At 41.5% G+C, this 13,736-nt stretch overlaps 1 protein-coding gene across 1 annotated transcript; it reads left to right on the forward strand.

The window, feature by feature from the left end:
* Positions 1-433: 433 nt before the first annotated feature.
* On the forward strand, positions 434-3,118 carry LOC138750644 (putative per-hexamer repeat protein 5). Its single transcript, XM_069912745.1, has 4 exons — positions 434-512; positions 570-1,267; positions 1,980-2,063; positions 2,543-3,118. The coding sequence occupies exons 1-4, from the start codon at positions 434-436 to the stop codon at positions 2,546-2,548; spliced, it is 867 nt and encodes a 288-aa protein (XP_069768846.1). The 3' UTR covers positions 2,549-3,118.
* The last annotated feature ends 10,618 nt before the right edge of the window (positions 3,119-13,736 follow it).

Raw genomic sequence — 13,736 nt, forward strand, 5'->3', positions numbered from 1 at the left:
GAGAGGGGTGTTGAGTCTGATCCATGCAATTATCTCTCTATGGAGTTATCTCGCTACTTTCACACAATTCCCCCAAACCAAAGGGATAGCCAAGCCGCCGCGTCCCTTCGTCCCTTCTACCTTATTACATCATCTCATCAGCTGATCCTCAAGGTGATGCCACTGCGGATGACGTGTGCAAGAACGGATCGAGCTGCAGTAAAACTCTGGTGCTGGGATTTCACTGGATCGGCTCGTGAACGTCATCCGAAACGAAAGGGAGTTTGCCCCGGGAAAGCGAGACCCGTCCTGCAGCCGTAAAATCTAACCCGGGTTTCCCAAGGAGCCGCGAACATCCGGATCAGTCTCCCAACTCCGGGGACAGGATGAGGCGGCGGCGGTGGCTGCTGATCGCGTCGCTGTTACTGCTGGCCGGTGAGCGAGAGGCACTCGCATGGCGCCCCGGTCTGCCCCCCCGCCCGGTCTGCGCACGCCGCGCCCCCCGCCCGGCCTCCCTCAGCAGGCACCGCTCCGTTGTTTACCCGCTCGCCCTCCGTCTTTCCGCAGGCTCCTGGCTCGGTGATGCCCAGGACATGAAGAAAGACGGACCGGACTCGAACAATTCCGCCACTCGGTGGAAGGTTCCCGAGTCCACAACGTAGCTGCAACAAAGGCCGGAGCAGCGGCAGTAACGGGGACCGGGACCGAGGCGGGGGCCGGGACCGGGAACGAGACCGGGTCCGAGGCGGGGGCCGGGACCGGGAACGAGACCGGGAGCGAGGCGGGGGCCGGGACCGGGAACGAGGCGGGGGCCGGGACCGGGAACGAGACCGGGAGCGAGGCGGGGGCCGGGACCGGGAACGAGACCGGGAGCGAGGCGGGGGCCGGGACCGGGAACGAGGCGGGGACCGGGAGCGAGGCGGGGGCCGGGACCGGGAGCGAGGCGGGGGCCGGGACCGGGAGCGAGGCGGGGGCCGGGACCGGGAGCGAGGCGGGGGCCGGGACCGGGAGCGAGGCGGGGGCCGGGACCGGGAGCGAGGCCGGGAGCGAGGCGGGGGCCGGGACCGGGAGCGAGGCGGGGGCCGGGACCGGGAGCGAGGCGGGGGCCGGGACCGGGAGCGAGGCGGGGACCGGGACCGGGAGCGAGGCGGGGACCGGCCCAGCGTCGAAGGCAGGCGGAGAGTCGGTGCCCCAGGACGAGCCAGAGAACAGTCACTTCTTCGCCTACCTGGTGACTACAGCCGTCATCGTGGCCGTTCTGTACGTGGCCTACCACAATAAGCGCAAGGTGAGGGGCCACTGCAGTCCCCGGGGCTGGGGGGTTGCGGGGTCTCCTCGCCTGGGATCCACTGTTGTGCTAGGTGGTTTGGGGAGCAGCCCCGTGGGACATCCGCACCATGTACAGAAGTGCACTTCCAGGAGAACATGTTATTCAGGGAGCAGTGCTATTTCCTAGATCCTCTCTCTATATGTCACATCTAATCTGCTCAGTGCTTGAATGGGGCAAGGAAGATGGTCAGTTCGTGAAATGATCAGGTACACAAAGAGGATGCAATTATAACAAATATCTGTGAACAGGGTTTCTTATAATGTCAAGCACTCAACCAAGATGATAGAAATATTACCTCCCTCCCCATTTCTTGCCTCACTCTTCTCACTTTATTTCCCTCACTCCCCTCCCTCCCACACTCCCCTCCCACACTCCCCTCCCCTCCCTCCCACACTCCCCTCCCTCCCACACTCCACCTCTCACCCCTCATTTCTACCCCTCCCCACTCCTATTTCTTCTGTTCTTGTAGTGGGATGGGGATAAATGATCCAGTAATCTGAGCAAACAAATGATCTGACTGGGTTGCAATTGCTTGGTGTGTGAGAGTGTGTCCATCACAAGGGCAAGGTGCTGGAAGGTGCATTTCCTCACCCAGTGAGCATCTCCTTGGCCATCCTAGGTGACATGTTTATTTTGCTGGTGGAGTAACCTTTGCATATATTTGTTTCAGATTATTGCTGTTGTGATTGAGGGTCGGAAGTCAAAGGCCACCCGCCGCCCAAAGACCACTAACTACCAGCAGTTGGACCAGAAGGTTGGTCAGTGCCACATCTCTCAAAATGTCCTCCACCCATCCACTGTTCATGGGGTCAGTGCCAAAACAAGTCTTTGGGAGGGGCACAATATGACTGTCGAAAACTTGCTCATCAGGCAGGGGGGAAGTGGTGCTGCTTGTATTGTGTGGAGATGAGCAACGCTAGATGCTACTGGGTCATGATACCTCACTTGGGGGGGGGTTGCAATACCTCATTTGGTGGAGGGGGGAGATGCTGCGAATGGTGCTGATCCTGACTGTCTTTGCTTTCATTACCATCTCATTCTCTCTACCCGTCCAACTCTTGCCCTCCTACCATTGCTTTCTCCCCTCTGATTTCTCCTGGGCAACCCTCTTTCCACTCTGCATCACACAAAGGGGAAATAACTCCCCTTACTCTTTGCTGCACCCTGTTGCCCCTTGGCCATTCTGTCTGTCTCACCAGGATCTGATTTATCCCTCTCTTTTGATCTCCACAGATGTGACGTGGGTGTGTGGATCGTGGATGCCCTGTGAAAAGTGCTCTTCCCCGGCGCGTGACTCAGGAAACTGTCAGCCACCCACCCCCCCGCCCCTCAGACACTTGCTTCAAGTAACAGCCGACTTGCTTCACCTGCAAGCAGAAGCAGTCTGGTTGCTCAGGGAAAGGAGGAAAGTAGGGGCAAAGTTGGAGCAGTTGGAATTTGGGGAGCTGACTGAGGGGAGCCCAATCCCCCCACCCCACCCCTGGGTAGTGGATACTTGGATCTTGAGCCTTCACTGGAAACCTGCTGAGTCGTGGAGAGTTTTTCGAGCTGCTGGGGATGGTGCCCATTCCTCAGGCAGTCAGCTGTGCAGTACACCACTGACGCCTGCTCTCAGCTCCAGGCTGACCCCCCCCCACCTGCTCACCTCCCATCGACTCTCGCATGCTCTCTCTTTTTGCACTTTTGGGTGAGAACTTTGTTGACCTGTAGCAGACCGTCATGGCTATGCCCTGGGATGAATAGCAGGTGCTTGTGTGCCTCTGCATTCCTGAGATAGAATCATTGTAAATTAAACAATACCTTGTGTTCCTTGTGTTGCTGTTTCTCTTCCCACCAGCCCTTTCAATATGAAAAGTAGAAATGATGGTTGGAAATGATGTGAATCATGAGGGGTGGTATGAGGGGCTGTGGTGCTTGGCAGGATAGAAGACTGCAATGTCACTTTCACAAAATGGATCAAAATCTGTTAGAATGATCCCAAAGGGTCTTGGCTTGTCAGGTGAAATTTTACCTTCTAATAATTTGCCAATTTTGTGGAGAGATTTCATTCTCTTTTCATTCTCTCCATCTCCCCCACACTCTTCCAAATCATTTTTTTTAATGGGCAACACAGTTAAGGCAATGCTGTCACAGTGCTAATGAATGAGGTTCGAATCCGGCAATGTTCTCCCTGTGTCTGCGTGGGTTTCCTCCCACCCTTAAATGTACCAGGGCTTGCAGGTCAATTGGGGGTAATTGGGAGGCACAGGCTCACGGGCTGTATGTCTTAAAATAAATTAATGAGCAGCTGCAGCAAGCCACGAGGAAGAACTTTGTTGCAAGAGCCTTTGAGAGCAGTCGAAAGATGGAAGTGGAACTTGTGGGATATTTATTGAACAGGCAAATGTACCAGCAAAGGCTTGAAGCATTTCTGCTGAGTCCCTGTTGTGGTTCCTGGGTAGAATTTCGTGTGAAAGAAACATTGACCTCTTGAAATGGAAGGGCAGTGGAGAGGAGAGTGTTGTGGTGGGGACAGCACTGAGGGAATGCTGCACTGTAGGGGAGGGGATGTAGAGGAGTGTGGGGTCTGGTGGGACAGCACTGAGGGAACGCTGCACTGTAGGGGAGGGGTGTAGGGCCTGGTGGGACAGCACTGAGGGAACGCTGCACTGTAGGGGAAGGGGTGTAGGGTCTGGTGGGACAGCACTGAGGGAATGCTGCACTGTAGGGGAGGGGGTGTAGAGGAGTGTGGGGTTTGGTGGGATAGCACTGAGGGTCACTGCACTGTTGGGGGTGGGGGGAGAGAAGGGGAAATGCAGAATAGAGTCTGCTTTGGTGTGACAGCTGTAAAGGGGAGGGAGAAAGAGTGCTGTGGTGTGACCACTGTTGGGAGGGGAGTGCAGAGGGGTGTGGCGTGATGACACTGAAGAGCAACTCTTTTGCACATATTTGAAATTGTTATTTTTTTAATTACATTTAACAAAATTCTTATCCCATTATTTCAACTTGTTAACATTAGGAAATGGTTACATTTGTGGCCAGGCACAATTCCAATGCTATCACAAATTTTCCACCACAGTTGTCGGCAGAATCATAGACGGCAATGAGGAATGGTACAGGAGGGAAATAGATCAGCTTATTGAATGGTGTAATGTCAATAACCTTGCACTCAAGGTCAGCAAAACCAAGGAGAAGATTGTGGGTGTCGGGAGGAAGTCACATGACCCTGACCTCATTATGGGCTCAGTAGTGGAGAGGGTCAAGAACTTCAAATTGCTGGGTGTCAACATCTCTGAGGATCTGTCCTGGAACATCCATGTCAATGCAATCAAAATCAGAATTTATTGCCATGAACAAGTCATGAAATTTGGTGTTTTGCCGCAGCATCACAGTGGAAATATTCATATTATAAACATCTTACAACATTACTATAAAAAATAATAAGTGCATGAAAAGTAAGGCCGTGTCTTTGGTTCATTGATCGTTCAGGGATCTGATGGCAGCGGGGAAGAAGCTGTCCTTGTGCCGCTGAGTGCTCGTCTTCAGGCTCCTGTATCTTTTACCCAATGGTAGCAGAGTGAAGAGGGCATGGCCTGGGAGGTGGGGGTCCTTACAGTGGTTCTCAACCCTTCTCTTTCCTCTCACATACCACTTTAAGTAATCCCTATGCTATCAGTGCTCTATGATTAAAGGATTGCTAAAAGTGGTATGTGGGTGCAAAGAAAAAGTTTGAAAGCCACTTTTTCAATCGTCCCTAATTGACTCGTTATGTGTACGGTTTCATGACTCCAAAGGAAATGAGCCAATGACAATTTTTCTCAGGTAAAATATTTCAGTAACAATTGGGTCTAAAGCAGCAATTCTCAACCTTTCCTTCCCTCTCATCCCATCTTAATCAATCCCTTACTAATCACAGCACCAATGGCATAGGAATTACTTAAAGTGGTGTGTGAGTGGAAAAAAGGATGAGAACCACTGAGATAGAAGCTGCTTTCTTAAGACACCACCTCATGTCAATGTCCTTGATGGAGTGAAGTCTGATGCCTGTGATGTCACCTGCTGAGATAACCCTCTGGAGACTTTTCTTGTCCTGATTGTCAGACAGTAATGCAATCGGCCAGAACACTCTCCGCTGTACACCAGTTTTAAAGTGTTTTTGGTGACATAACAAATCTCATCAAACTCTTCACAAAGTATAGCCACTGACGACCCTCTTCATTCAAATTCCTGGTTGTTAACATCTCCGAGGATCTGTCCTGCCGCTGCCATCAGATTCCTGAATGATCAATGAACCACAGACACTGTCTGACTTGCTTTTTCTTTTTTCATGAACTATTTTTATTTTTTTGGTAAAGGGGTTTATACAATGTTTCCCCTGTGATGCTGCCACAAAATAACATTTCGTGATATGTTCATGACAATAAATTTTGATATTGCACTGTGGGGAGGAACATTGTAGCGGATCAAAAGGTTGTGCTAGTCTTCGTCTGCCTGATGCCCAACTGCGGGCTGTCTTCACCCCCTTCCCTTTTGGTTCACTCTCACCACCACACACAAACACACATTCTCCTCCATCATTTCCACCACCACTAGACGCATATTCTCTCCGCCAGGACTGCTTCTTCCACTCCTCCCTCCCCTTGGTCCACCCCTGTGATTACAGGAGATGCTCCACTTGACCCCACACCTCCTCCCTCACCACCATTTGTGCCCACATTTCACTTGTGAACATTCAGGGTTCTCTCCTAGATCCAGGGTCCCTTTGTAGTCTACATTGGACAGACTAGATGGGAGTCACGTGATGGAGTAGTGGCCGGTCAGGGAATTCCAGCCCTCTCTGGAAAAGTTTTTTTAAAAAACGCACAAAACACAAAGGTACAAGATTAAAATTTACAACAAAGTAAAAATAAAGGTGAGAAGAAAATGGCAGCGAAGAGAGAAAAGTCGAAAACAACGGGAAGAAGAGAAGAAGAAAGAACGTCGGAAGAAGAAGGTGAAGGCCTTACCTGTCTGAGGAGGCCCGCCGCGGAGAGAGAAGCCCACTCCCGCAGGTCAGTGGAGGTCCCGGGCTCGGGACTACAAAAATGGCTCACAGAGCCGAGTAAAAGTGCGCAACCACTGACGGGAGGGGGGAACAGCTGCGGAGTCGATCTCCGCAGCCACTCCGCAGCTGAGAGAGACACCTGCAGCACAGCAGCAGGTGCAGAACATAGACAATAACGACAACAAGAAAGAAGAGGGTAAAAAGAAAACAAGGAAACAACAGATGGTCAACCCAGAGGAAGAAGAAGAAGAGGAACAGAAAGAAGTGGAAGAAGAAGAGAAAGGCAAGACAATGGATGTATCTTTTTTTAAAGAATATATGGAATCAGTGAAAGAATGGCAATTACAAGAATTTAATGAGATAAAAAGAATTAAGAATGCAGAAGAAAAAATGAATAAAATAGAAATGGTCATGTCAGAGATAGGAAAAAGAGTGGAAAATATGGAAGAATGAGAAATAATTGTAGAAATGAAAGTAGAGGACTTAAAAGAGAAATTAGAAGAATCTAATAAAATTAAAGAGGCACATGAGCTGTTAGCTCAGAAGATAGATATAATGGAAAACTATAATAGAAGAAATAATATAAAGATAGTGGGTCTTAAGGAAGAGAATATATAAAAGATTGGATCCCCAGGGTCCTAGGAAGACCAGAATTACAGGAAGAAATGGAAATAGAGAGGGTACATAGAATATTAGCCCCGAAACCACAACCGCAGCAAAAACCAAGATCCATTTTAGTAAAATTCTTAAGATATACAACAAGAGAAAATATATTGGAGAAAGCAATGAAGAAAATAAGAGAAGACAAAAAGCCACTGGAATATAAAGGTCAAAAAATTTTTTTCTATCCAGACATAAGTTTTGAACTGAAGAAGAGGAAGGAGTTCAATACAGCAAAACCGATCTTATGGAAAAAAGGATATAAATTTATGTTAAAGTACCCAGCGGTACTTAAAATAGTTATTCCAGAGCAACAAAACAGACTATTCTCGGATCCAGAGGAAGCACGAAAATTTGCAGAACAACTACAAAACAAGCAGAGAGATGAAGACATGTAATGAGAGTAAAAATGACCACGAACTATATGTATGTGTGTATATGGGTATACATGTGTGTGTATATATATATATATTATAGATGTGTATGTATGTGTGTGTATACATGAATGTATCCGTGTTTAGAGGAAAATATATATAGATAAGAATTAATAAGGGAGGGAAAGGGAATAGAGGGAATAAGGAGGGAATTAAAAGAGTGACCTTTGTTACATATGAAAATTGAAATCTTTTCTGGGGGGGGCTGGGTGGGGAGGAGTTACGGTCACTGCAAAATCAGTTGACGTTTGCGAGTGAATTCGCAAATCCAAATGGAGAGGGGAGATGTGGTTGCCCGACAAGGGATAAAGGGCAACTCAGGAGGGGGAGGGGAGAATGGGGTTAAAGAAGTTTTAAATTGGAGAATAAGGAAAATGTTTGATGTTTTAGAAATGTTGTCTTATAAAGTGTTCAAAACAAGAAAGCAGAAATGGATAAGAAGGAAAGGTGATGATGGAGAAACGGAAAGGGAAGATATGAAATGTATGAAATGGCTACGCTGAACTATATGACTTTAAATATTAATGGAATACATAACCAAATCAAAAGGAAGAAACTGCTAAATTTACTGAAAAAAGAAAAAATTGATATAGCATTTGTGCAAGAAACACATTTAACTGAATTGGAGCACAAGAAATTAAAGAGAGATTGGGTAGGACATGTAACAGCAGCGTCGTATAATTCAAAAGCAAGAGGAGTAGCTATATTAATTAGTAAAAATGTGCCAATTAAAATAGAAGAGGAAATAATAGATCCAGCAGGGAGATATGTAATGATAAAATGTCAGATATATTCAGAGTTTTGGAATCTACTCAATGTATATTCACCTAACGAAGAAGATCAAAAGTTTATGCAAGATATTTTTTTGAAGATAGCAGATACGCAAGGGAACTTATTAATAGGAGGGGATTTCAACCTGAATTTGGATTCAAATATGGAAAAAACTGGGGAAAAAAATCAACAGAAAGAACAAAGTAACCAAATTTATAATTAAATCGATGGAAGAAATGCAACTTTTGGATATATGGAGGAAACAACACCCAAAGGAAAAGGAATATTCATATTACTCGGCTAGACATTAAACATACTCAAGAATAGACCTATTTTTGTTATCAGCTCGTATGCAAGATAGAGTAAGAAAAACAGAATATAAAGCTAGAATACTATCGGACTATTCACCCTTAATATTGACAGTAAAGTTAGAGGACATCCCTCCAAGAATGTATAGATGGAGATTAAACTCCATGCTACTTAAAAGGCAGGATTTTAGAGAATTCGTTGAAAAACAAATTAAAATGTATTTTGAAATAAATACGGAATCAGTGAAAGATAAGTTTATACTATGGGATGCAATGAAAGCATTCATTAGAGGGCAAATAATAAGTTATGTAACCAAGATGAAGAAGGACTATAATCAGGAAACAGAGCAGTTGGAAAGGGAAATAGTAAATATAGAAAAAGAATTAGCAATGAAGGAAGATACAACTAAAAGAAGAGAATTGGCGGATAAAAAAATAAAATATGAAACACTACAAACATATAAGGTGGAGAAGAATATAATGAAGACAAAACAGAAATATTATGAACTAGGTGAAAAAACGCACAAAATCCTAGCATGGCAGCTTAAGACAGAACAAGCTAAGAAAATGGTATTGGCATCAAGGAAAAAAGACAAACAAATTACATATAATCCAAAAGAAATTAAGGAAAACTTTAGAGAATTCTATGAACAATTATACCGAACTGAAAACGAAGGGGAAGAAGGGAAAATAGATGAATTTCTAACTAAAATTGAACTACCAAAACTACAAATAGAGGAACAAAAAATTAACAGAGCCATTTGGAATAGTAGAAATACAAGAGATAATAAAAAAATTACCAAATAATAAGACACCAGGAGAGGATGGATTCCCAATAGAATTCTATAAAACATTTAAAGACTTATTAATTCCGCCCCTCCTGGAAGTAATCAACCAGATTGATAAAACACAAAGCTTACCAGATTCATGTAAAACAGCAATAATTACAGTAATACTAAAGCAAGGGAAAGATCCACTCACACCAGCGTCATATAGACCAATATCTTTACTTAACACAGATTATAAGATAATAGCTAAACTATTAGCAAACAGATTAGCAGAGAATGTACCGAAAATAGTAAATCTAGACCAAACTGGATTTATCAAAAAAAGACGCACAACAGACAATATTTGTAAATTTATTAACTTAATTCATGCAGTAGAAGGGAATAAAGCACCAACAGTAGCAGTTGCTTTAGACGCAGAGAAGGCCTTTGACAGAGTAATGGAATTATTTGTTCAAAGTATTGCAAAAATTCAGTTTACCTGAGAAGTATATTAATTGGATTAAAGCATTATATAAGGGACCATTAGCGAAAGTGACAGTAAATGGACATGTATCAAAGCAATTTAACTTAAGCAGGTCAACACGGCAGGGATGCCCACTATCACCTTTATTGTTTGCGTTAGCTATAGAACCACTAGCAGAATTGATAAGAACAGAAAATAATATAAAAGGGATAAAAATAAAAGTCAAGGAATATAAAATCAGTTTATTTGCGGATGATGTTATAGTATACTTAACAGAACCAGAACTATCAATAAAAGAATTATATAAGAAATTGAAGGAATATGGAGAAGTGTCGGGTTACAAGATCAACGTAAATAAAAGTGAAGCAATGCCTATGAATAATGCGGATTTCTCAAAATTTAAGAAGGAATCACCATTTAGATGGCAAATGCAAGCAATAAGATACCTAGGTGTACAAATAAACAAAAATCTCGGCCAACTATATAAACTCAATTATTATCCACTAATGAAAAAATTACAGGACGATTTAGAGCATTGGAAAGATTTACCACTAACACTAATAGGAAGGATAAACTGTATTAAAATGAACATTTTTCCAAGGATATTATACCTATTTCAGGCATTGCCAATACACCTGACAGAGAAATTCTTCAAGGAGTTAAAGAAAATAATAAGGAAATTTTAATGGAAAGGGGGGAAACCGAGGATAGCACGAGATAAATTAACAGAATGGTATAAACAAGGAGGCTTACAACTGCCAAACTTTAAAAATTATTATAGAGCCGCACAATTAAGATACCTATCAGATTTTTATCAAACAAGGGAAAAGCCAGATTGGACTAGATTAGAATTAGATAAAATAGGGGAAAAGATACCTGAACACTCATTATATAAATGGGATGAAAAATTGGTACAACATAGAAGTTCTCCAGTATTACATCATCTACTCAATATTTGGAAGAAGATTCATGTAGAAAGAAATAAAACAAATTATCAATTACCAAAACTAATATTGATGCAAAACAAGTTACTCCCTTTTACAATAGATAACCTTTCCTTTAGAGAATGGGAGAAAAAAGGGATTAAAAGAATAGAAAATTGTTTTTCAGGAAATAGATTCTTATCCTTTGAACAAATGAAAGATAAATACAATATAACTCAAGATACAGCGCTGGCATATTACCAATTGAGATCCTACTTGAAGGATAAATTAGGAAGCAGTTTGAGTTTTCCAGAGGGAAGTAACTTTGAATATGTGATTACAGATACAATGATAATCAAAAGATTTATAACAAATATGTATATTAAACTGCAAGAAAAGGAGAATGAGGAAACAAATGGTAAAACTAAACAAAAATGGGAACAAGATTTAAATATAAAGATAAAAAAGGAAACATGGGAGAAGTTATGTTCTGGAACGATGAGAAATACAATAAATACGAGGTTACGTATGATACAATATAACTGGATACACAGGCTATACATTACACCTCAAAAGTTAAATAAATGGGACCCAACAGTATCTGATAGATGTTTTTGATGTAAAAAAGAAATGGGAACAACAATTCATGCAATCTGGACATGTGAGAAAGTAGAAAAATTTTGGGAAGATCTAAATCAGATATTAAATAAAATTACAGAAAACAATATACCAAAGAATCCAGAGATCTTCCTCCTAAGTAACATAAAAAACAAAGAATTTGGAATTGATTTGGAGGATGCACAAAAAAGATTTGTAAAGATAGCTCTAGCCGTAGCAAAAAAATGTATTATGTCAACCTGGAAATTGGAAGATAATTTGAAAATACAACAATGGTATATAGAAATGAATAAATGTATTCCATTAGAAAAAATAACATATAGTTTAAGAAATAATATTGAAATATTCGAACAAATATGGGAGCCTTACATTAAACACAATAGTGAAAACCTACCGGGGACAATCACTACCTAAGTTAACGGAAGGAAAAGGAAATGAAAAGAATGGACTCAGTGGAATTTCTGGTGTATTTTTATTGAATGACAACATTGTGTGACTGGTTTAGTGTATCCTAGATTTTATACCTTAAATGGACGGGAGGGGGGAGGTAGGGAGGGTGGGATGGGAGGAGGGGGGGGAGAAAATGGCACTGTATATGTGTGAAAAGGAAAAAGTGTGTATCATGGTTAATGTGATTTATGGTGTGAAAAATAAAAAATTTTAAAAAAATAAATAAAAAAAAACTAGATGTGCAAAATTTGTTTTGTATCTTTTGCACCATTTGTTCCAATAAAGTGCAATAGTGCCCTCTCTTGGGAAAAAAAAAAGAATAGACCTATTTTTGTTATCAGCTCGTATGCAAGATAGAGTAAGAAAAACAGAATATAAAGCTAGAATATTATCGGACCATTCACCCTTGATATTGACAATAGAGTTAGAGGACATCACTCCAAGAATGTATAGATGGAGATTAAACTCCATGCTACTTAAAAGGCAGGATTTTAGAGAATTAATTGAAAGACAAATTGAAATGTATTTTGAAATAAATACGGAATCAGTGAAAGATAAGTTTATACTATGGGATGCAATGAAAGCGTTCATTAGAGGGCAAATAATAAGTTATGCAACCAAGATGAAGAAGGACTATAATCAGGAAACAGAGCAGTTGGAAAGGGAAATAGTAAATATAGAAAAAGAATTAGCAATGAAGGAAGATACAACTAAAAGGAAGGATAAACTGTATTAAAATGAACATTTTCCCAAGGATATTATACCTATTTCAGATATTGCCAATACACTTGACAGAGAAATTCTTCAAGGAGTTAAAGAAAATAATAAGGAAATTTTTATGGAAAGGGGAGAAACCGAGGATAGCACTAGATAAATTAACAGAATGGTATAAACAAGGAGGCTTACAACTGCCAAACTTTAAAAATTATTATAGAGCCGCACAATTAAGATACCTATCAGATTTTTACCAAACAAGGGAAAAGCCAGATTGGACTAGATTAGAACTAGATAAAATATGGGAAAAGATACCTGAACACATATTATATAAATGGGATGAAAAATTGGTACAACGTAGGAGTTCTCCAGTATTACATCATTTACTCAATATTTGGAAGAAGATTCATGTAGAAAGGAATAAAACAAATTACCAATTACCAAAACTAATATTGACGCAAAATCAGTTACTCCCTTTTACAATAGTTAACCTTTCCTTTAGAGAATGGGAGAAAAATGGGATCAAAAGAATAGATAATTGTTTTTCAGGAAATAGATTATTATCCTTTGAACAAATGAAAGATAAATACAATATAACTCAAGATACAGTGCTGGCATATTACCAATTGAGATCCTACTTGAAGGACAAATTAGGAAACAGTCTGAGGATACCAGAGCGAAGTAACTTTGAATATGTGATTACAGATACAATGATAATCAAAAGATTTATAACAAATATGTATATTAAACTGCAAGAAAAGGAGAATGAGGAAACAAATGGTAAAACTAAACAAAAATGGGAACAAGATTTAAATATAAAGATAAAAAAGGAAACATGGGAGAAGTAATGTTCTGGAACGATGAGAAATACAATAAATACGAGGTTACGTATGATACAATATAACTGGATATACAGGCTATACATTACACCTCAAAAGTTAAATAAATGGGACCCAACAGTATCTGACAGATGTTTTTGTTGTAAAAAAGAAATGGGAACAATTCATGCAATCTGGACATGTGAGAAAGTAGAAAAATTTTGGGAAGATCTAAACCAGATATTAAATAAAATTACAGAAAACAATATACCAAAAAACCCAGAGATCTTCCTCCTAAGTAACATAAAAAACAAAGAATTTGGAATTGACTTGGATGGTGTACAAAAAAGATTTGTTAAGATAGCCCTAGCTGTAGCAAAAAAATGTATTATGTCAACCTGGAAATCGGAAGATAATTTGAAAATACAACAATGGTATATAGAAATGAATAAATGTA

Source organism: Narcine bancroftii, unplaced genomic scaffold, assembly GCF_036971445.1.
Source record: "Narcine bancroftii isolate sNarBan1 unplaced genomic scaffold, sNarBan1.hap1 Scaffold_214, whole genome shotgun sequence".
Classification (NCBI taxonomy): domain Eukaryota; kingdom Metazoa; phylum Chordata; class Chondrichthyes; order Torpediniformes; family Narcinidae; genus Narcine; species Narcine bancroftii.

Excerpts from the sequence above, each read along its gene's own strand:
- LOC138750644 (XM_069912745.1), top strand. The coding sequence starts at position 434 with ATGGCGCCCCGGTCTGCCCCCCCGCCCGGTCTGCGCACGCCGCGCCCC. Across the intron at positions 513-569 it reads CCCTCAGCAGGCACCGCTCC|GACATGAAGAAAGACGGACC; the intron begins GTTGTTTACCCG and ends GGTGATGCCCAG. Across the intron at positions 1,268-1,979 it reads CCTACCACAATAAGCGCAAG|ATTATTGCTGTTGTGATTGA; the intron begins GTGAGGGGCCAC and ends TATTTGTTTCAG.